Raw genomic sequence first — 24,171 nt, 5'->3', positions numbered from 1 at the left:
AAACCAGAAATTACAGTCTAATTATTTTAACGTTGTAAAACATTTTATTCAGGAAATAGGTCTGAAAAAAGTACTGTCACATAATAATAGCATTTTTGGAATCTTGGAATTAACTTAAAGGGTCATAATTATATTAAATATAAGTATGTGTTATAATTCTTTATCGTTTAAAAAACAAGTTATAATTTATAATTTTTTCTTTGTTTTATATGGTAGGTAATTTTCTATATATATATAGGAATAGAATCTATGCAAAATTTTTAATTTATTTATATAAATACTGTGTTATAGAACATTCGATCTTAATGTATATAAATTTTGGGATTCATACATATTTTTAAAGTATGAATATAATATAACAAATTTTAGAAAGCCAAGTTTTAAAGAAAACTTATCAAGTATAAAAACAGAAAAAATTAATTTATTACATTTTATAATTCATTAGCTATATGTACCATAACTAAAAATCGCTTATTACTATTATAATAATATAATGTTAATCCTTTGTTAAAATAACCAATAAATATTACATAATTATACGTATTTAATTATTTAAGGAAACTATTAAACGTAATATTAATTATTTTATTATTTTTATCATTCTAAAACATAAAACAACTTAAAAATTTAAATATTTGGTTTTTAGATGGAATATAAGCATATAATGTTAAGTAGGTATGTACTGTTCTAATAATATTAAAATATCATGTCCAAACAGTTTAAAGTACCTTCATGTCTTCATAGTAATTTTACTGAATGCAGCGAAAATGAATCATATACATTAAGTAATAAATGAATTATAACTTAAGTTTTTAATTATTATTTTACATTATTGTTACATAATATGTAAAGTAAAGTATTAATAAATTTAAATAAACTAACCATCAAACAATACAAATAATTAATTTCTAAAATATGGCCGTTCTAAAAGACTTGGAAAACACTTGATCTGTTGTCGCACATTATAAATGTACAAAATACAAAAACATACATTTTTTAATAATATTTATATTAAAATTATTATTTATTTAAAGTAAATAATACTATAAACCATATTATAAGTAATGATCAATAAGTATGGCTAAGATAAAACTTTTAAATATCTGTGATTCGTTTATTAGTAGATCTTAGGTTTTAATGGGGGAGGGAATGGAACTGTGTCGTAATGGTTATGAAATATAATATAAAAATTCATTGTTTTAATTGTTTTTTTAATATAGTTTCAAAATAAAATGTATGTTGTTTTTATTTCGTTTATATTTTAATTATCTATCAAATTTAATATTTTTCAGGTTTTTTACAAAAATGCTATTGGAATTTTTGATAGACGACCTTATTAAAGACGATCAAGGTGACCCATAATACGTAATCTAAAACTTAATTCATTCAGTAATATAATAACTAATTTACAATGTCGCTGATTATAAATAAATAAAAAAAAATAATTATGTTGTTTATATAGTATACTTAAATAGTCATTCATTGAAGATAAACTTTATATAAAATATATTTTAATTTAAGTCTGTATAGTTTTTTTTTCTGACGCATGATTTTATTACCATGTATTACCAATATAATGTGCTATGTCACAGATATTTTTACTAATTCCTTTTATAATAGACAATTATTTAATGAGGTTAAATAACTATTATTATCTATACATCCTTTGATCATTTTTCTCTAGGAACATTGATTAAATTTTAAATATTTTAGGACATGTTATACATAGCTGAATTATTTATTACGTAAAATGTATTATTCTTTCAGAGAAATTACTTAATATAATTTTGAAAAAATATTTTAGTTTAGATATCTAAAGCTAGTTATTTGATAATAATTAATAATGTTAAAATGAAAACAATATTACTCGTTAAAAATACGATTGTAGTATCTTTAAAAGACGTCATTACACTTAGTTAATAGATAAAAAAATACTCTCATGTCTCACATAGGTTTATTATTTTATAGAGAAACTTATAGTATACATTATAAGTGTCTACCTATTCTATCTACTTTTGCTATAGAATTTGTCACAGAAACGAGCTTATGAAGTTAGACAAATATTGTAGGCACGCATTTTTCAAATGATGAATGAGAAAAATTTACTTTTTTCATATTTAAATTTAAAATCTACTTGAGTAACACTAAAAATAAGTATATCGCACGGGCAGAATAACCATTTGGACTAGCTATTTTTATGTCCATCTTCAAACGCTGCAGTGTATATGGTTTAGAAGTTGCCAAATAGTTCTCATGAATTATACATCAATAATTTAAGTTCATACATTTATAATCATCCATGAACATTTATTAACGATAACTTTCTTTTAAACTTGAACCCGATGTCGAGTGATGATAAAAAAGAACACCTTTGCCATTATATTATGATATATTCTCTAGATGTTTTAATCGTGGCCCTTTAACTAATTAATATTTGTTTTTGTTACACTCAATGTTAAAAATCATATTCATTTTTTAGAGTACACCAAACAAAATATTTTAAACGCAATTAATATTTTTCTGATTTCAAAATTTTCGTGGGTATTTATCTAACTTACCTATTACGGCTATTGTGTGTACTGTATATTATAATAAAATACTATACTTATCGTTATAGTACTGTATATATTATATCCGGTATTGTTAAACATTTTACATGCAAATGTAAAGAGTACTTATTTAAGTACTACTAATTATAGTCATGAACAAGTGAACCACATACACAACTACACAAGGAATAGTCAGCATTGTCTTTGCTACAAACGGATCATTTAACGGCTGACGTACCGTCACCGTATTTAAAGAAACGTTTGAGTTACAAAATGCAAACGAACAGAGATCGCATACAAATATATTGAAAAAAAAGTTAGTTAAAGTACAGTAGTTAAATATACCGCAGATATAGGCTTAGGTTCATGGGTAATAAAATAAACGTGTTTCGATATTTTCAGAGATACTAAATGCATCATTTAATGTGGTTTTTTTAATGGAATTTTTCTATGTATTTATTATCTTTTATATTTTTAAAATATGGTTTCTCGTACTTGAGACGATCTATGAAATTACTTATTCGATGTGTATGTGGTTTTTGTATAATATTGTAAATAATTTATTTTTACAGGACATAGTGTTATACTATATTATACAATAGTGAATAGGCCTAATTTTTGCTCTCGGGTTATTGTGTGGTGAAATAGAAATACACTTCTTATGAAATACATCTGTTTGGGTTTTACTTCTATATTATTTTTTTTCTTCGTTTAAATCAATAAAAAATGAATATATAATAATAATACAATAATATTAAAAAAATAACAATAATAAATGCATATTATTATGATTTATACCTATAACCGGAAATAATAATTATACTTAAATAGTTAAATATAATATTATTTAACTGTTACAGCGGACAAGCCGTATGCGGCTGTTGAACAACCTTCCGGGCGTCATGCGACGGACCCGAAACCAGCGAATTTTGCCGCGGCGGCAGGTCGAAGAAGTCATCACGCTCAACACCAACCGTACCAACAGCATCAGTTACCGAACCGAAATCATTCAACGAGTGTAAGTCCACAGAATCATCACGTGGAATCTTCAACCGTCACGTTTAATGAGGGTAAATAAAAAAATTATAAAGTAGATACACCTACCTTCTTCTCCAACGCTAACACGCGTAAAAACAATAATTATGATGTTTTACCAACTGCAAAATCTATACACATATATTGTTCATAAATACGTAGATTATAATTTAATACTATATAATGTATAGCATTTACGAATAAACGACTTGTGACATTTTGTTTAAAAACTTGAAATTTTAAGCATCGCTTGTATGTATATTTTCTCATTTATAGGTTTAACATAATAATGGTTTTAAAATTCAAAAATTATTAATTATTAATTAAAAAATAATTTAAGTAGGTATACGAGTTATTATACAATAGAATTTATTAATATTTAGACACCAATATAGGTAGATGTAATTACCTATGGCATTAAATCATTACGTTTGATTTTGGAAAATTTTATTTCATATTAATGTTTTTAATTAATAATTACAATTAATGAATAAGATATTCAATTAATAAATAAAATATCTTCACATTAATCTACAAGATAGTTTTATTCACTACTTTTATTTTAAAAAATAATAAAAATTTAATTTAATTAAAATGTCAATGGTCTATAATAGTAGGTATATCATAATGAGCTGTGGAGCTAAACATTTTAAAACAATATAATAAACCTATATACAATATAAATAAATACTATGATTAATAGTTACTTCAGTACTAAATACGAATTACGGAGGAATAACAATATTACATTAAAGATTTGCACGATTAAAAAACATTCAGCACTCTTACCAAAAATATCTTTCACAGAAAAAATAACTACAAAAAACACATAGAAATATCAATATATTGCTCGTTTTACTTAAAATCTAAAAAATTAAAAGCATAATTTAATATACGTAATATTTTATTAGTAGGTAACACATTTATTAAACAATGTATTTTATTTTTGCTATATAGGAAAAAAATGTGGCGAAAGGGATTCACGCATATTTTACAACCCAGGGACTATTTATAAACTGTTTAAATATTTTTATTCAGTTGTAAATAAAATTGCTAAAAAAATTGAAATTTTCGTCATGAATTTTTATATTTTCAAATTATAAAATATTTATTTTGATTGCCTTATAATTATATAAAATTTCTTTGTTTGAAATAAATAAATACTAAAAATCAAAAGCGTATTAGTTCATGTAAAAATACTTGACAAAACGCCTATTTTAATAAGATACTCAAGCCAATTTTTTACATATGAAATATGAATGATCATTATTGAGTTAATAACATGTTTCATAGGTATGAAAATATAACGTGTTAGATAATTTAATGACGGCATCAAACAGCTTATATTGCAAACATAAAATGTATATATTATTAACTGTTCTTTGATATATATATTTTTTTGTAATAATTATTTTAAAATCTTAAATATTATATCAAGAAAATATTTTTTTATTTTTATGAGACGTTAATAAAGCTATTCAAAATAATGTTTATTACTATGTTATATGGAATGGTAATAATATTAAATTATATAACTTTAAATGAGATTATGTGAGAACAAAATTATGAAACTACATTTATATGGGTGAATATTTCAAGTATACAGAAAAAAATAATGTAATTATTAGAATTAAAAATTTATTATTTTTATATATAATTTATAAAAAAAAAGAACAATTATTTACTATAATATAAATAGTATCTAAATCCTAACAGAGATTGTATAATTTAATAATTAGTAATGTACCTAACAGTAATACAATATATTATATTATGATAAAATTACGTAAATTATTCAACACGATTAAAAATAATATAATAAACAAAATAGTAGGTAAAATGATTAAAATAGTAAGTTTTTAATATAATATATTATACTATTTAGATTCATTATTAGTGTTCATTTATTAAAGATCTAAATCCATTGATTCTGTCCACGTGATTGCGTCAGAGAACGCATGAATATCTCATACCAAGATTCTTTGAACTTTCTTAGGAGACAAAATTCCTAGAAAACATTATACTTTACAGCTTGTGCTGGGTGTCTGTGTTAAAAAGAAAACTTTTTGTTGTTCCCCGTTTAAAAAGCATTTATTTTAACAGTTCTTATTCTGTTTGAGCGACTCTACGTTTTTATAGTAAAACGCATAGGACTATACTATACTCATATAACAGTATTTCAAGTTTTGGATACCATGGTTGGAGGTGCATAGAGGTGTATTATCGAAAGTTATTCTGAAAATTTGGACAACTTTTTATTAATTATTCCTCTAAACTTATACAGTATACTTTGACGATCAAATTGGTTATAATAAATTACTCAAGATATCATAATATATTACAGAGATAAGTTTTAAATAATAATTTATGCTCATACAATATTATATTATAGTATATTTTTATTGAGTAATTGAAAACTAAAATATATATCATATTATTAATGGTTTATTTAAACAATCTCAAAATAATTTTCATAACAATGAGAAAATAAATATTTTCTAAAATTTTAATCATTAAGACTCATTTTAAGTATAAAAATAGAAAACAATATTTATTTTTAAAATTCAATCTATATACTTATGCAATTATAAATATTTATTTTCAAACTGTTAAATAATAATTCCAGCATAATGTACGAGTATATTTTACATTTTAATCTGATAAAATATAAATATGTTACAAATATTTTATCATGTATAATATACGTACATAGATAAATAGATTTTCTAAAAGACTATTATAATAGCATAATAAATATTTGTTAAATTTGTAATCACTTTAAAACTCTTCACGTTTATAAGTAAAAGAGTCAACGACGTATTAATATTGACTTATACATTTATAATATAAAACATAATGTAACAATAATATATTCTATATTTTGAGATATCTGAAACACAATGTTTGATTAATGAGCACTTAAAATATTTATTAACAATAAGTAAACTTTATATGGTTTTCGAAAAAAATAAAATCAGACGAAACCGCTAAAATAATTATTATAAATTTACGAGCTAAGTATGACGGTTATAGTATATTTAATAATATTATATTTCTTAGTGAGTTGATATCCATTAAATTTTCATTGAATGATTTTAATGATACACGATTTCGCTCTTATATATTTTTGCGCGTAATGGTGTGGTACATAGGGCACTTAAGGACAATGACCTAGTCCCTTATTGATTCTACTGTTTCAAATGCATGTGCGTAATATTATCAACATTGTTTTTTTGTATACTTAATATATTTATAGATCACATATGTGAAAGATAACAAACAACATATCATAATATTTTAAACAGCATTATATGTCATGATTGTATTTTATTATTAGGTGATTTCCGACAAAAATACTTAAATATTTTTTTTACAAAATTGTTATTATAACTACAATTTAATTAAAATAAAAATATAGATTGTGATACTCAAACAATAATATTTATTCATTCAATTAAAATATTTAAACAATATTTCATAATTTATATTCATATATTTATTCGTGAGTTTCACTTATATTTTATGTATACAATGCTCATGTTCTCATGGTTCTATTTTATAAACAGTTTAAGTACAATAAATCGAGGTGTTTGAAATTTAATATGGAAAATTGTTTTCATAATAATTTAGTTTTATAATACATAGCTTACAGTTTGCTTTAAATATATTTTTTAATGTATTAATTTATCATGTACTATAGTATTTCCACTGTATTATTCAATTTTCATTTCTATAGACGAATACACAAAGATCACAACGCCTAGACAAGACGTGCTGTTCAAAAAAGGTTATTTGGGAAGACGTAAGCATAACAGTGTACCAGTTATTACTGAAGCTTTAAATGAAAATGAAGGTCAGTAACATTAAATCGAAACTATCATCTTATAGAACGAATTTTTAATCGATATAAGTATAATAATTGTGCGTTTTAGACGGTGTTTCAATTGATATCAACCCTTTGGACGAGTTGTGTGCTCACGGCGAATATGTTGACCCATCTGCGATGTACATTCTTAGTGGTACGTAATGACTATAAATTATAATATTTTAATACCACATACATTTATTATGTTGAAATAAGCGTCGTTTAAATTCACTTTTGATTGATCATTATTTGTTTTATTATACTAATACTATATAATTTAACTAAAATATAAGATATATAATTATTATTTATAAATTGGCGATAAACCGTCTATTATTAACATTTATCATTGATATATTATGTGATCTATCAATGTATAAATGTAATTAATAACGTTTTTAAGCGTTTTATATTTTAATATAAATATCAATTTATAAATGCTACCAAATGAGGAACCGAACAAGAGTTGTTTTTATAGTTTAACACTTAAAGTTCATTCTATCCGAGATGTATACGCGTGCTTGTTATTTATCGTTTTTCTCAATCTTAAGTGTTTACCTACTGTCCTATTTTATATGTATTTTTTGCTGTAAATTTATTCATTTTACAGAACTCGAAGTTTAATACTTTTTGATAGAATGTACTTAAGTCTCATAATCTAACATATATTATAAATGTAGAAAATTTGAACTACTATTACATTAAAACTGCTTTGAAGTATTCACAGAAAATAAACTGGCCATTTTATAGAATTCAAGATTTTTTTCTACATTTGAAAATCAAACGAAGTCCGTTTTATACATAAATCTCATTTCCTATTACATAAAGTATCTAAAAATTGCAACGTTAAAATGAAATGGTAGGTACACAATAACAACGACAACATAGCTATTGGGTAGGTACTCAATTTAAAGCGGTTTTTTTTTTGTCTAATTGTTTTAATTAAGTACTATTAGCATTTTTTTAGATACTATATTTGATTTAATTTTAATACAATAAAAAATGACCTTGACTAACAAAACACAATATACTTACGTGATTTGTTGGACCCTCAGGTGGCGGATACGAGATTTACGATCCGTATACCGGTAATGTGACTATGCTGATGGGGCCGCCACCTGGTCACTATCCACCAGTCGGACATCCAATGCTACCGGCTATGTCATACCAACCAATGCCAATGCAACCCGTCGACTGGTATAACTCTTCAAATGCAACTTCCGACTGGATATCCGGGGGTGCCGTGTACCAGCCGAATAACAGACATCATAAGAGATCAATGACTGCCGATGCTCAGCAGGTAAAAATCTATTATATTTCAATCTTGTTATTGATCTTTGACTTTTGGCCACCGCAACTCTTTCGAATGGCGATATTTTATATTTTTATGATTTATATGATCGACGCGAGGCTAGTTCGCAAAAAAATATAGGTGACAAATCATCCTTAATCTATACGATTTTTCGTCTTCAATATTAAAATTAATTTTCAATTTATCACAGAACGGCAGTGCTCAGAGTTCAGAAGTGGGCAGTGGTGCCCAGGAATCGAGTCTGGACGATCAGCAGAGTTTATATCAGTCATCACAGCCGTATAATATGTACCCTGGGTATATGTTTGGCACTCCTCTGTACAATTATAATGGTAAGTAACCAAAACCTAGAAAAAATATTTTTGGTTTTCACCTATTTACGGAATAAATTCTAACAAATAAAAAATATATAAACAAATAACAATAGGTGCAAATAATAAGCGTGTATCATATGATAATATAATAATATTATTAATATACAATGCGCTTGCAGTAGTTGTATAATTATTTTATTCCATTACTATTTGTATACAATTAAGACTTATTTGATGTAAAATCTTTCAAAATTGGTTTTATCATATCAGGTGGATATTGTACACAAGTGCTAACTGTCTGTCTGGGATATAAGATGTTTATCAGTTTCGTAAGCAATAAAATGGTATTAGGCAATAATTATATTATCAAGTACTTATCAACGAAATACACTACGATCGGCGATGACGATGACCTGAATATTATTAACTTATAGTTCATGTCCATTTAGATTACGTACAAGTCATTGCCAAACATTCCATACGTCTAATTTAACTTTGGCTTCGATAGCCAGAAAATATGCTGGTACATAACTTACATCCCGACGATTAGCACACAGCCGTAATATTATTAGGTGATGAATGTTACCAATCAATATCACAGCTCCCGACATCATGACATAGACAACGTGTCTATTCTTCTCATTATTTCCTGTTTGAACTCGACGCCAAGTTTTTCCGTTTCAGCCTGAGTTTATTATATTCATATTTATGAACGTTGGATAAAATGATCACAGTGTTTTTAAACAGTCTTATTGTTCTTTATCCTATATGGTGTAGTGGAATGGAGCCAAAAAGCATAATTTCAAATTACTATTTTTATAACGAACATTTTTTCTAACTTGAGAGAAGGTGAATCTGTACACGTACACATTTATAAAAATAATTTACTAGTTGAAAATCATAGAAACGATAAACGATTTTTTTATTTGTATTTTTAATGAGTTAATTACGATTTCTAAATTTTACCAACACTGACGATCTACATTCTCTGCTTTAGTATATTTTATTATTATATTTAATATTACATCACACTTAATAATTACTTCTAATTATACTTATACTTTACCTTTTTATTGTACACACGTATATTTTAATATATAAACATAATATGTATAAATACAATTAAATAAATTGAAAATACAAAGAACATTCGACACGTGTTTATTTTATTCGATTGAATAGAATTAAAAATAAAAAAAACCAGTATCCGTATATTAATTGATTTTAAAAATTAAGTATATTCTTATATATATATATATATATATTCCTACTATATTACCAGCCAAAGGCTGTGCATAGGTATTGAATATATTATTTCTATTTAATCATCGTTAAGAAGTCACAAATTGGGTAATTTATTTTTAAATCTATAAATAGTTTAAAAGCATTTTTTTTTATTAAACAAAATACAATAATTTTCTATTTGATTTAATTAAAAATTAGAGAAAAAAGTTTAAAATAAATAAAAATTGAATATAATAAAAATGTAACTCGATTAATTTAACCTAAATTTGTAAATTATATATTAATATAGGTGAATTTATTGTTAATTATAGGTGTAAGCATTCAAGTTCCACAGTCACAGTCTCCTCCTTCACCTTCAATTAGTTGTGATTACACTAACGGAAAACGGCGTAAGAAAAAGAAACGTAGAAAGCGAGGAGACGTAAGTATCTTAACACAAAACTTAACTTAGTGAAAATACTCAGAAACTAACTCGTGTAATATCAGTTAGATTTGAATATCTGATCCATATTATTTAGTTAAATTGTATTTATAATATTCATATAGGTTACTTTTATAAATTTAATGAAATTGGTTGATTGTTTTCCTTGCACAATCTCACTAAGCTATTTTGAACATTTTTATTTATTATAATGTTTGGATAAATTATATTATTTAAAAATAAAAGTAAATTGACATTCCACTAGGAATAAGTGACGTGAAAATAACTTACAATTGACATTTCAAAAATAAAAAATAAAAAAGGAATTAGTTACTCTGGCAATCACCAACACTATTCAAATACAAAAGAATTAAAGGTAAAAGGTCAATAATGTGGTTTAAAAATAAATCTATTTACGCTATGAGAACGTCTATTGCAGTACTCAGTATCAAATAGCGATTATTTATATTTTAAACCATAATATGAATATAATGAATATTACAACGTTATTAAAAAAAACTAAATGAAAAATTAATTAAAAAAATAATTTTAATAAACACTTAGAAAAACAAAGTGTCTTTGCCTAGTTCAAAACATGTATATTTAAATGTATGGAACAAAAGTTCAATAAATATGGCCATCTTATAAATTTAGTTATATATATTTTTATTAATTACATGAAAATGAAAATAAACAAAAAATAGTGTTTTATAATTTGTGAACTAAATACTACTATGTACATTAGGGTTAGGTTAGCTTAGTCTATCTATATTCAGTTCACTAGTACTGAATACAGATAGACTTAGACAATAATAGACATAAAAAGGTAGCATACCTAATATTTATCAAATTACATAAAACAATTGTCTATATTAATATTTAGGTACTTAAATAATATTAGAATCAAATATTATTTTGTTTTATATAAAAATCAGTTTTTAATATTTAAATAATTAAACAAGTGATTGATAGGTTAGGTTCTTAATGCATTTATTTATGAAATTATTAAAAAATATATTATTTTTAGGTAACTGATGAATATTCAGATTCTAGTTCAGAAGAACAAAAAAGTCAATCGGGTGCTAGTTGCGACCTCGTACTGGACTCGGAAAAGACCTCTGATTCAGGTGTGTTAACAAACAATAGTGGTGGTTCAACGCCAGTGAATGTCATACCCGTCCAGTTGTCTCACAGCGCACCACCATTCCATATGGAATGTCCACCACCATTTGAAATATTGCATGGAACACCGATCCTCGTTCATCATCACCCGGATCAAATGGCCACATATTATCAACCGATACCACAATACGCGGAACAATTAGCCCCAATAGGTTACCAGGTTATACCAGAAGAACAAGTTGAATCAGCAGAGATCAATGATGACCAACCGGATGCGGAACCAGCTCCTAGCTATTCAGCAGAAAACTCTGACTCGGGCATTAGCTCTCCAAACAGTGAAGTAATGGTCAAAAGTTCTGCAGATAATAAACACGAAAAACCACAAGCTGTCAATGGCAATAGTGGACAACCGGTGACTAAAAAAAGTAGAAATAAGAAAAGCAAACAACGAGAAAAAACTACTACAGAATCAATTATTAAGACGAAGAGTAAAGACTTGCCGAAAAACCAACACGAAGGAAATAAGAAATCGTCAAAAATTGCTAAAGAACCAGCCATTATAAAAAAATTAAACGCCAAAAAGAATAAATCTAGATCAGAACATGAAAAATTAGAAACTACAAAACCACTTAAAGAAGAGCAATCAAAACCAGAAATAGAAAACATTTCAGAAGAAATTATTCAGTTGTCAATCAGCCCGGACGCAGAGTGGATACAAGAAGAAGAATTCTGTTCGTTGGAGTGCACTCCCAGGTCTACAACAGACAATATTCAATTTCAATTCACAAAGACACAATCGCTTGATTCATGTGAGTCCGTTGAAGAGGAGACGTTTGCGACGGCAGTGAACACCGGCAATTCTGATACGGAGAATGAAATTAGACAGGACGAAGTGGGAAAACAAGAATTGGCATCACCTATTAATGCAGCTATCCCGGGACCGATTACAGAAGCCGTGACAAAATGGCTAAATGATCAGGGTGGCTTGATGTTATCTCCATGTTTAGATGATTCGGGCACTGATGACGGCGAACTCAGCGAATACGACGATTTTGAAGAACACTTAAGTACGACTAGTCCAAAAAACGTGCAAGGCAACCCTTACCCTGCGCTGTCTCGTAGTGACGGGTCAAGGGTTGCTGGTTCTTCATCTCACGATCAACGACAAAGCGGACTTATATCCAGTGGCATATGTTGTTTAACTCAATAATTATTTAGACAAGGTCATTATATTTAAAACAATATATTATACATTGTAATTATTTACGATAAAACCTGTACAAAAAAAGTAATACGATAAGGACACTACTTACAGGGCATGAGAAATTCACATACAATGGCCGACCTCTTGAAAATTAGGCCCTTTGTACAGTTCCTCAGGCATACATTAAAAATTAACAAATTAATCACTTCTTTGAATAGTCTTTTTTAATATATCTCATTCTAAGTTAAGTTTTCAATGATATAAGAAAAGAAAAATTTGCATTTAAATTCTTTTTAAATGATTATTTTTAGGTCATTTCATTATTCATATAATGCAAATTTTTCTTTCATTTTTATAAACCATGGAAATTTGGTGTAATTATGAGACTGCTTTTTGGATCTCCTCTTCAGGAGTAATTTGTTAATAAGTTCATTATAAAATTTGTTAATTGTTATCATTAAAAATAAAATATTTTTGTCGTTAACAATCAAGTTTAAAATGGCATAAAAATTAAATATATATAGTAACCATAAAAGAAATATTGTTATCTTTGATTTGCATGTTTAAATGGATATGAATGGGTTCAGTATCTCTGATCTAAATATAAAGTAATGAAATGTTTTACTGACAGTCAACAATGTTATAACATAACACTGTTATTTTTATAATGTTTACTACCTAAAGGCTATAATTTATTACTTGTGTATTGCAGAGATCAAATCAATTTTATTTGAAAATATAATTAATTTGGAATTACTACTTCTCCCTATTACTCCCAACATCGATTTTTCAAATTTACTGCTATACAGACAATTATTTGTTATTTGAGTATATATATATATATATATATTAATATTCTGGAGGATGAGGTTGTAAAGTTCCACTAAAATTCATTAATATGTATTGAAAGAAAAAAAATAACTTAATTGTATTGAGATTTACTAGATATTAGCAATCTCAGTAACGCTCAACTACTTATTTCAAATCTTCAATAGTATATACTCAAAATACCTAACTTATTGATTATTTAATTTAGATTCTGAAATGGTTTAATTGACCATCAAAATTAAATATATTTAATAGATACTATAATTTAGAATACTTAGTTTTTAATTTATCATAAGTAGAACATAAGATAACAAATAGTAATAATAGTAGCCGATAACAACGGTACTGTCTGAATTTGGTGCTTATACTTAAAAACATGATATTACAATTTTAGTTTAACTTTAATAATATGTAGCTAATATATAAAAGTTGGTATAAAAATAAAAACAAAACATTATTAGTTTAAATTGTTTGGGTGATATTTAAATGTGCATAGAATGAGGCTGCCTGGATATTACTGTTGTGTTATTATATAGAAATTTAATTTGTTATGAAACATTTAATAATTGGTTTAGGGTGTTCCAAATGTATACAGCGTTATTATAAAACATTATTTTTTCTAAAACAATATTATCATTGATATTTTTTATGATATGCAAATGTTTAATTTTTAAAAAGTACATATTAATAATATAATTTCCCTTCCTCGTATCCATAATATTTTTCTAAAATAAATGGGTATGTTTACTTACTTGAAAATTAATTAATATTTAAAAAATGTGATGTCTTGATGTTTTATTCACTCTTGCAGATTTTTCAAGCTATACTCGTTATAGTTTTAAAGATTTTAATGCACAGTTGTTACAAAAGTTATTTCAAAATAAAATTGGTTGTACATTATGCATCAATAAACATAACTTCTGGCATGATTGATGTGTAAGCTAGGATAATATTATTAGTAAAAATATATGTACGGCCGTTTTTATTCTGTTAAATATTTAGAAAATATGTTATGTTATTTTTTTTTTTTCAGTTGCCTATTATTATTGTTATTTGACAACAATATTTCTATCTTATAAATTATGTAGTTATTAAAAATTGCTTAGACGTAATAATATGTATTGCTGGGTTATTAATATAATTTGATGTCAAATACTGTGTTTAGCAGTTTACTTACACATAAAGAAAACAGTTAATAATAAATGTATACATACGTGATACATGAAATTTCAAATCATTGTTATAATATGATCCGATAGGTTCTAACCAATTTTAAATTATATTACCAACCTATAGATATTGTAATACTATTAATGCACTAACTAAATTATATCAACACTTAAAAAATCAGTATTAAGCCAAGGATATTTTAACGTTTACTATTATATTCATTTTTTTTACATATACATAGATACTTATATATACAATATTTATAATGTAACAATATCATCACCCCCATTCCCTTATCTGGTTTGGCTTAATTTGTGCAAGAATATAATATTATGTCTGTTTATATATAAATTAATAAATAAGTATATAAATATTATATATATGGTTTGTATGTATAGTATATATATATATTTATTTATGATTATTAATTACAATATATTGTATTACTATTTTGTTATGCAACATGCTACAAGTTTAGGCTTTTGATAATTAAGTGCCTTAGGTCATTCCTTTATAAGCGAAATTATTCGAAACGGAATTTGTTTTGTTTTCGTTCAACAACATCGCGTTACTTTGTCTCGTACATAAGACATTGAAGATCGTTAATTTATGATTGTGTACTGGTTGATATATGCATGCTAATTATATTTTACTTTCCAATTTTTGGAGAAAAAAATAGCATATTTAATGTTTATTAAATAAATATATGAAAACCAAAATTGTTTGTTGTTTTTTTTTCTAAATATATTTTAAACAGCGATAAAATTTAAAAAAATAATAATCTATTTAAAGTAACAAAATATTAAAACGATTTCAATCTGTTATAAATTAACCTAACCTTGCTGCTCTCATAATAGTTAGGTGCGGCTCACATCTTGTTTATTAAATTAAAATTTAGGTACTCATTATTACTATGGATTTTAATTTAATTTTATAAAATTTTTGGCTCTTGGTATCAATATATTTATTACTCTTAAATATATTCATGCTGGCTATCCCTGATGGATAATAATATCAATAGTTCAAAACTTTTAATTGGTTTATTAGCTGGGCAATCAATAATTATCTAAATCTTTGTCGCTAGATGGTGCTGTCATATACGAATATTCGTCTTTTGTTTTTAAATTTTGTATTTCCATCCGATGTCATGCTGAAGTTTAAATTTTTCTCGTGACTACCGATCCATAGATATGCTACCATTATTTATGACAAAAGAGAGATTCGAGATATAATGATTTAAAATAGACATAATAATTTATCAATTTATATGTCAATATTATGGTATACTTATTTATTTTCTGTTATTCTTAGTTATATCTGTAAAAGTAGATTATCAATTATAATTTTTCCAATTTGGACTGTTTGGCAAAAAGAAATATGAAAAACGAAAAACGAAAAAGATAAATAAATCAAGTTTAGTTTAAGCGTGATATTCGTCCAAATATCCAAATTCGAATAAATTAATAAGGTTAAATGCCCAAAAACGAATTACTAATTAGTATTATATAGGTGACAGGCTACAAATAAAATGTATGGTGCAATACAATTACATTTTTTTATTAGGAAATAAAAACTTGTTTTTAATTAGATTTGGATGTATAACTATATGATTTAATTGATGAATAGAGACAAATGATTATATTAAAAGTACATTGCTCTAATAATAATAATGTTCGCTATCAATATATTTATATATACAACTGAACATTGTCCTACTTAGTTATATCAAAATCAATTTCCTGTGAAAGACACCCACTTGTTTCATTGTAAATAAAATACAAATCTACAGTTGTCAATAGAATTTAACATGTAGAGCTTCTAAAACAAATATTTATATTTTAATATAACCAAAAAAAAAAAAAAAAAAATGAAGTTAATAGTTTTTTTAATTATTTTGATTATTGAGAAATTACATTGCCGGTCTGCAAATGATTTTTTGAAAGATGTATTTTCAATTAAAGACGATCTAAAAGAGCAAAAGTGCTCAACGATGCAATGCCAAACAGCAGGTAAATTTATTTAAACAGCTATTTTATTAGTGTACAATAAATAATAATATTATATTATAGTTTAGGTAAACTTTCCTCAGAATATTTTTATATTTATTTATTTATTAGGCCCCGTAGAAATAATGATGTGTCGTAATATATAACAATTAAAAAAAAAAATGTAAAGTTAATTAATAAACAAAATAGTATTACTAAGCTCTAAAAAGTTATATTGTGATTCATTACTGTTATAGAATATCTGTTGAAGAGTATGAATAGATCAGTAGACCCATGTGAGGATTTCTATGAATTCACATGTGGTTTATGGGTAAGAGATCATCAAGTTAAAGACACTAAAGTATCTTGGTATCAATATAAAGAAGCAGAAAAAAGTATAACAAATAATTTAAAAGGTATTTAAAAAATTCATATAAACTCTATTAAGATTAAAGTTAGTGCATTACTTTTAATACAGTTATACAAGCAAACGTATACCTAACAATGTATACTTCGTTTATAACATATTTAGAATAAAAAACTTTAATTTGAATAGCAATACGTTAATAACATAAATATTATTTTTATTTAATTATAAACTGCATAATTATATTTTTTAGAAATTTTGGAAGATAACAATTCTGATACAATTTTAGATCCAGCGCAAAAGTTCTATAAAAGCTGTTTAAATTCTGGTAAATTTAAACATTTTTATCAAACACGAGATATTGATAATATTTAATATTAAATTTTAATAAAATTCATAGTTAATAACAAAATAAATATTGAATATTTAAAATCGATTGTCTCATTATTTGGTGGATGGCCAATCAGACAAAATGACTACAGCGATAAGTTACAATCTTTAGACTGGATAAAAATGTATATTTATATGGAAAAAAACTGGAAAGTGTCAACAATTTTAGATACTGGCATATCAGTTAATTATTTGAATACCAGTCAGTACATTTTAATGGTAAATGGGCGTAGTGTGTTTACAATAATTTTATAATCGGTATATGTAACAATAATATATAAAATTTTAATATATAGATAGGTCAGCCAGACTTAATGTTGCCGAGATCAATGTTTATGAACCCAGATCGATACAAGACTCAAATGAATGCTTATTCGAAACTTATCGCCGGTACGGTATTTTTGTTGTATGAAGAATTTGGATCTAGATTTCCTCGAAGTAGACATTTCGGAGACGAAATCGCTGATGAAATAATTAAATTCGAAATGCAATTGGCCAAAGTAAGTGCTTAAAACATTTTAAAATAAATAAATTGTATGTCCGTTATAAAACCTTAAACAAATAGATACAAAGCACCGGAGAAATAAAAAAAAGTGAAAAGGTATTAAAGAATCGAATAATGACAATAGACGAACTTCAAAAAGATTTAAACAATGTATCAGATACGTTTCAGGTAGCTATAAATTAAAAATACTTCCACATCATTTGATCTGTTATTCTTACACGTGTTTATGTACTTATATCGTATACATAATATACAACACTTTTAACAGGTGGATTGGTTAAAAATGTTTCGGCTTCTGTTTAAAGGCACGGATGTGCTTTTAAAAAAGACAGAAAAAATATTTGTAAAAGAAGAGAACTATATAAAAGATCTTGTACGGTTATTGGAAAAAACGCCAAAGCGAATTTTAAGTATGTTATTACATAATGTATAACATAACACATTTATAAATGTACTATGAAATTGCACATTAAATATTAATACAATTGGTTTTGTGTTATTGTAGTCAATTATATGTCGTGGTGCTTTTTAAGATCCGTGTTATCTGATATCAAAGAAGATTTGAAAAATCTCGTTCAAGACTTTAATGTGGTATTTACTGGAGATTTTAAAGACATTTCTAGGTAATATAAAAATAATAATATATTTATAATATTTTACTGTAAATACGTAATTACTAAAGTGTACATTTTAATGTATAAATGGGTCCAGCGCACAAAATAAATAAATAATCAAGGTGTTTCATCAACTTACTTGAATCTCATTAAAATTAAAATCTATATTATTATACATATTCTGTACCCCATAATATTATAATATTATTTGGATAATTAATTATTTACAATCATAAGTGTTCCAATTAGTTAAAAATATATAAAAAGATTAAAAATAAATCTTAATCTTTTAGCATTAAATATCATTTTTATCTACAAATAAGTGAAAAATAAGTAGGTATTAGGTGTATTAAAATTTAGAACAGGGATGCTTTAGTTAATACTTAATAATAAACTCGTGTTACTTCGTTATTCGTTAATTTGAACTAATTAACGTTCTTTAGGTGGGTGGATTGCGTATCAATTACCAGTTCATATTTTCCATTTAATGTTGGATATAAATACGTCACTAAGTACTTCGACGAGTCTGCGAAAGACATGGTAAGGCATAATAACTTAAAACACATTTTATATCTACTTGATATGATAACATTATTATGATTATACTGTTGTTTATAGTTTAAATTATACATTGTAATTAAAATTCACAGGCTATAGAAATGGTTGATAACATACAAGAGGCTTATATGGAACGATTAGAAAACATAGTATGGATGGATTCAATTACTCGTCAATCCGCTATCGATAAATTGCAGTCAATGCACAAGTTTATCGCATATCCTGATTGGTTCCATGATACTTCATATCCACAAAATAAACTAAAAATCGTAAGCATATTAAAGTAGTACATTGGTATTAATAATATTTTAATTTGTGTTATAGAAATATATTATACCCTAAATCTTTTGTATAAAATGAATGCGATGTTCTTTTTATATGATATAGTTAATACTATATCTTATAAAATATATAACAACATTTCAAATTTATGATTTATTTGTATTTTTATTTATTCTTTAGGAAGATAATGGTTATAATTATTAAGAATGTTACAAAAAACCAATTGCGCTTTATGAACTTGTGATAATTATGTTAAACGAATACTGCCTGTTTTAGGTAAATATGACAGACAGTTATTTGATGAACTTGGAGATACTACAAAATGAATCAAACTTAAAAAAGCTTTCAAAATTAAACAGCGTTCACAATCATTCTGAGTAAGCATTATTTTATAAATTGGTGTTTTTGGTTTTGAATTTGATTTTGAAGTACAAAATATGGGTCAAATGTTTCAATATTATCCAATTGATAGTAATAAATTATAATAAATGTATTTAGCATATATTAAAATTTTACCTTACTGATATAAGTATAATATAATTTTATGTCCGTTTATTTACTCATAAAATATTTTATAGACAAATAATAGTTTAGTGTATAAGGTATATAATACGATTGATGCTATTGGTGATTTTATTAAAGGCAGAAAACATTTGTATTTATAAATATTACATGACGTACGTATATGTTTGTTTTATAGATGGACAACGGATATAGTTAGTGTAAACGGATACAACGATATCTACTCGAACGCAATAGGTAAAATAATAATTTTAATCTTTTTTATTAAGATCTATTTAAAAATCATATTAAATATTATTTTTATTCGTATATGTGTAAACTGTACATATATAATACATATTATATTGTTAATTGCTTAATTCCTTTGATAGTTGAAAAGCATTTTAGAGTAGAAACTAGAACATTTTTGATCAAAGTAATTCCACTAGATTTTACATTTTATTCATGAGCAAATATATATGCAGGTAATTCAATCGACCGTCTTGCTATACACGGATAGCAATCTGCATGTTAGTGCGCATTATCAGTATTTAATTTAGATTATATTCTTTAATCTTGAATGTTTGTCTTTGATAAATATAATATCTATACATCATACATATTTTATTTAAATTGGTATAGAAATACCTATGGTGGTGATAGCTTCAGTGTATGTTTACTTAAATAAATATGGAACATCAAAGTTGAGGAGATGATATTTTATTTCTATAGTAAATTATGTCGATAATGACTATATTAGTTTGTAGATATGCAAAAAGAAATCCAATTTTTTATTTTACGATTCATGATTATTATCCATTTTAATATGCTATCGCGCTATCTTTCACGACAGTGCCGTATTATATCACATTATTATGTAGATATATTATATTTAAAAATAATTTAAAGTTATTTAGATATTTAATAAACATATTCTATTCAGTTTTACCAGCCGGAATGTTACAACTTCCATTTTACCACAAAAGTCGAATTCAGTGAGTATATAACAAAAACTTCTTTATTTATAAATGGAACACGTTGGTGCTCTCAAACGTACTTATAAATATTTTGTTTTTAATATTTTAGGGCTCTAAATTATGGAATGGTGGGCTTAGTTGTAGGACACGAAATAATGCATGCATTTGACGATTCTGGTCTGTATATATTCTAATAATTAATTCGCAAGAAAATGAGATTTTGTTTTTTTATAATTAGGCAGAATGTATGATAAACATGGCAATAGGCGACAATGGTGGACTCAAGAAACAATGGAAACATTTTCAATAAAAGCGGAATGTTTCGTTCAACAGTATAATAATTATAGTTTGACCGTTCTTGGTAATCAAGTTAAGGTAGAGGATTAAATATTCAATTTGATTTCAATCAAACATTTATTACTATTATATTTAAAATTTAATTTTAGCTATGTCAAATTATACATCATGTTATGGAGCCTTTGTGGCTCTTTTTAATACTTATTATAATGCGGCATGCTTAATAATTAATTGAAGGTTGAACTAATTTTAATAAATATGGCTATTTCATTGAATACTATTTAATAAGAAAGTCAAAATAATAATAATCTTTATTATTTGTAAACGTCGAAACGCAGTCTAAACGGTTTAAATTTCTTTACACTCTTCCAGATATTAACATTTTTCCCGGTTATTTAAAATTTAAAAGCCCTTATATAAACATTATAAAAAATATTGCCTTTTTTTTAGATAAATGGCCAAATGACTCAAAATGAAAATATTGCAGATATAGGGGGTTTAAGTCATGCTTATATGGCATACCAAAAGTACGTTTTGAAACATGGAGTAGAAAACCGGCTACCCGGATTAGAGGATTTGTCAGCTGAACAATTGTTTTTCATAGGATTTGCTAGTGTAAGATGTCGTCTATTATCATTAATATTATACGTATGGGTACGAAATTTCTATCTACACTAAACATACACTTTTATAACGGAGAGATAAATTATCTCTGGCTCAGAAACTTCTGAGCGATAAACAAACTAACATTTAAACAAAATAGTAAAAACATTTGACGATGGTTAATAACCATATCAATTTATACAATTTAATGCAAAATTCATACGTTTAATATCAATATCTCTCACATACTTTGTTTTTTGAATTTAAAACTTAATTTGAATACATTTACAGATATGGTGTGAATCGACAACTGAACAAACATTATTAAACGATTTATTGACCGACGTCCATAGCCCGGGTAAAATTCGAGTATTAGGAACGTTATCAAATTCTAACGAATTTTCCAAAGCTTTTCGTTGCCCAATTGGATCTCCTATGAATCCACCAAAAAAATGTAAAATTTGGTAATATATTAAAATAAATGAAGAAATTGTTTTTTAAATTTTTATTATCCGTCTATAAAATAAATCGATAATAAAAAATCACGATGATTTAATGAAATTAGATTTCTTAATGTGGTACACTTAAAAAAGATGTTTGAGACTATTTTTAATAGAAAAATTAATAATATACATTATGTTTTTGTACACATCTATCATTATTTAAACTTTAAAAAATATGGACATAGCATAAAATATCACAAGAGATCAAAGAGTAAATATTTTGTCTACCAAGAAGAAGTTTTTATGAAGTCATCTATGTTAAACGTAGTTTAATTTAGTTGAATTTCCATATTATGGTCAATCGAACTTGTTATAAAATATTGTTAATATTCTTGAGATAATAATTTGTCATGCTATTATATCAAGAGTAATACATTCTTTATAAAAATTATTAACAACAATAACTGACGATTTTTTCACTAAATTATAGATTCTGAGGTGTACCTATAAGTTTCAGACTAAATCGATTGCCTTATTTTTTTTTAATTCAAAAATATTATTTTTATAGTATTGAAATTTGTATGGTTGTGTGTATATTATTACTGTATACTACAAACCTATACACATATTTCTACGATTAAAATTTAACAACAATAATATATGATATACATTTATAATATTATAATAATATACTATTTGATCCAGCAAAAGTTGTTTCCCCAATAAAGAACTATTTTATTTTACAGCTGACCCGAGAAATGTTATAAACGCGTTCGTGAGTTCATGTAAAATTCTTAACAAAAAGCACTAAGTTTTTTGAACACCCGAATTGTTTTTTTTTTTTTATAGACAACTTGTTTAATTTTTTTTAAGTAAAAACCTTATTTAGACTATTACAAACATTTTTTTTTATGTGCCCAATCGGTCTATCCGTTTTCAAATTATTTGGTTACAGCAAACAACATTTCATTAATATATACAGTAAATCTTCTTTATACGGGACCTTAGTACCAATAATTTTTTCCAATATAGAGAGGTATATTATTACATTCTATATTATTTGAACCGGTACTATTGACATTTTCTGTCTAATAGAGGGTCCGTTATGGAGAAGTTTTACTATATATAGATAATAAATGCATTGTTTTTGAAAAAAGTAATTTAACTTACCATATTACTATAAGAAAAATAAATTGCTGTAATATAAATATAAATACATAAAATATATTTAATGTTATAGACTTACTAACCACGCCCAACGCATTAGTGGCAGACTATGCTGATGATTAAGTAATTATATCTACAAACAAAGACCCTACTGTCGCATCGTATAACCTTCAAAATCATCTTTCTCTTATGGAGACTTGGTATAATAAATGGAGGATTAAGCTCAATCAAACTAAATTAAATCAAACAACTTTTACTCTTAAGCTCGGACATTGTCCACCCGTCACTCTCTAGGTACTCAAATTCCATCTACTCTGACTGTAAAATATTTTGGCTTAACCCTAGATCGACTACTCACCTGGGCTCATCATACGCGTGCAACAACTACTTCAATTAACCCTGTTTAAAACTTTACTA

General features: G+C 25.6%; 2 protein-coding genes across 3 annotated transcripts in view; both read left to right on the top strand.

Annotated features, from left to right (window-relative positions):
* LOC113551880 overlaps positions 1-15,765 on the top strand; it is a 34,928-nt gene extending 19,163 nt beyond the window's left edge. Inside the window, exons 2-8 of the mRNA XM_026954432.2 lie at positions 3,410-3,619; positions 7,321-7,437; positions 7,517-7,603; positions 8,505-8,749; positions 8,952-9,093; positions 10,632-10,741; positions 11,769-15,765. Of these exons, the coding sequence (XP_026810233.1) occupies positions 3,410-3,619; positions 7,321-7,437; positions 7,517-7,603; positions 8,505-8,749; positions 8,952-9,093; positions 10,632-10,741; positions 11,769-13,073 (2,216 nt within the window). The 3' untranslated portion in view covers positions 13,074-15,765. The remainder of the gene's footprint in view (positions 1-3,409; positions 3,620-7,320; positions 7,438-7,516; positions 7,604-8,504; positions 8,750-8,951; positions 9,094-10,631; positions 10,742-11,768) is intronic.
* A 1,087-nt stretch (positions 15,766-16,852) lies between these two features.
* On the top strand, positions 16,853-23,843 carry LOC113553494 (neprilysin-11-like). Of its 2 annotated transcripts, XM_026956851.1 has the most exons (18): positions 16,853-17,074; positions 17,308-17,466; positions 17,671-17,745; positions 17,818-18,026; positions 18,104-18,307; positions 18,373-18,480; positions 18,581-18,722; positions 18,818-18,935; positions 19,370-19,466; positions 19,577-19,753; positions 20,043-20,143; positions 20,467-20,525; positions 21,211-21,262; positions 21,354-21,421; positions 21,483-21,619; positions 21,992-22,156; positions 22,436-22,608; positions 23,828-23,843. In XM_026956851.1, coding segments are annotated over exons 1-18 (2,187 nt in total). In that variant the 5' UTR covers positions 16,853-16,932; the 3' UTR covers positions 23,829-23,843. The 2 variants fall into 2 exon arrangements, with proteins under 2 accessions (XP_026812652.1, XP_026812651.1); XM_026956850.1 differs by lacking the exon at positions 23,828-23,843 and having other exon boundaries at positions 22,436-22,681.
* Positions 23,844-24,171: the final 328 nt, after the last annotated feature.

Source organism: Rhopalosiphum maidis, chromosome 2 (assembly GCF_003676215.2).
Source record: "Rhopalosiphum maidis isolate BTI-1 chromosome 2, ASM367621v3, whole genome shotgun sequence".
NCBI lineage: Eukaryota > Metazoa > Arthropoda > Insecta > Hemiptera > Aphididae > Rhopalosiphum > Rhopalosiphum maidis.
Note: the sequence above shows the minus strand (reverse complement) of the source record. Positions and strands in the feature narration are given on the sequence as shown.

Coding starts and splice junctions, on each gene's coding strand:
- LOC113553494 (XM_026956850.1), top strand. CDS start 16,933: ATGAAGTTAATAGTTTTTTTAATTATTTTGATTATTGAGAAATTACAT. Junction 18,308..18,372: donor TCGAAATGCAATTGGCCAAA/GTAAGTGCTTAA, acceptor TTAAACAAATAG/ATACAAAGCACCGGAGAAAT. Junction 18,723..18,817: donor AACGCCAAAGCGAATTTTAA/GTATGTTATTAC, acceptor GTGTTATTGTAG/TCAATTATATGTCGTGGTGC.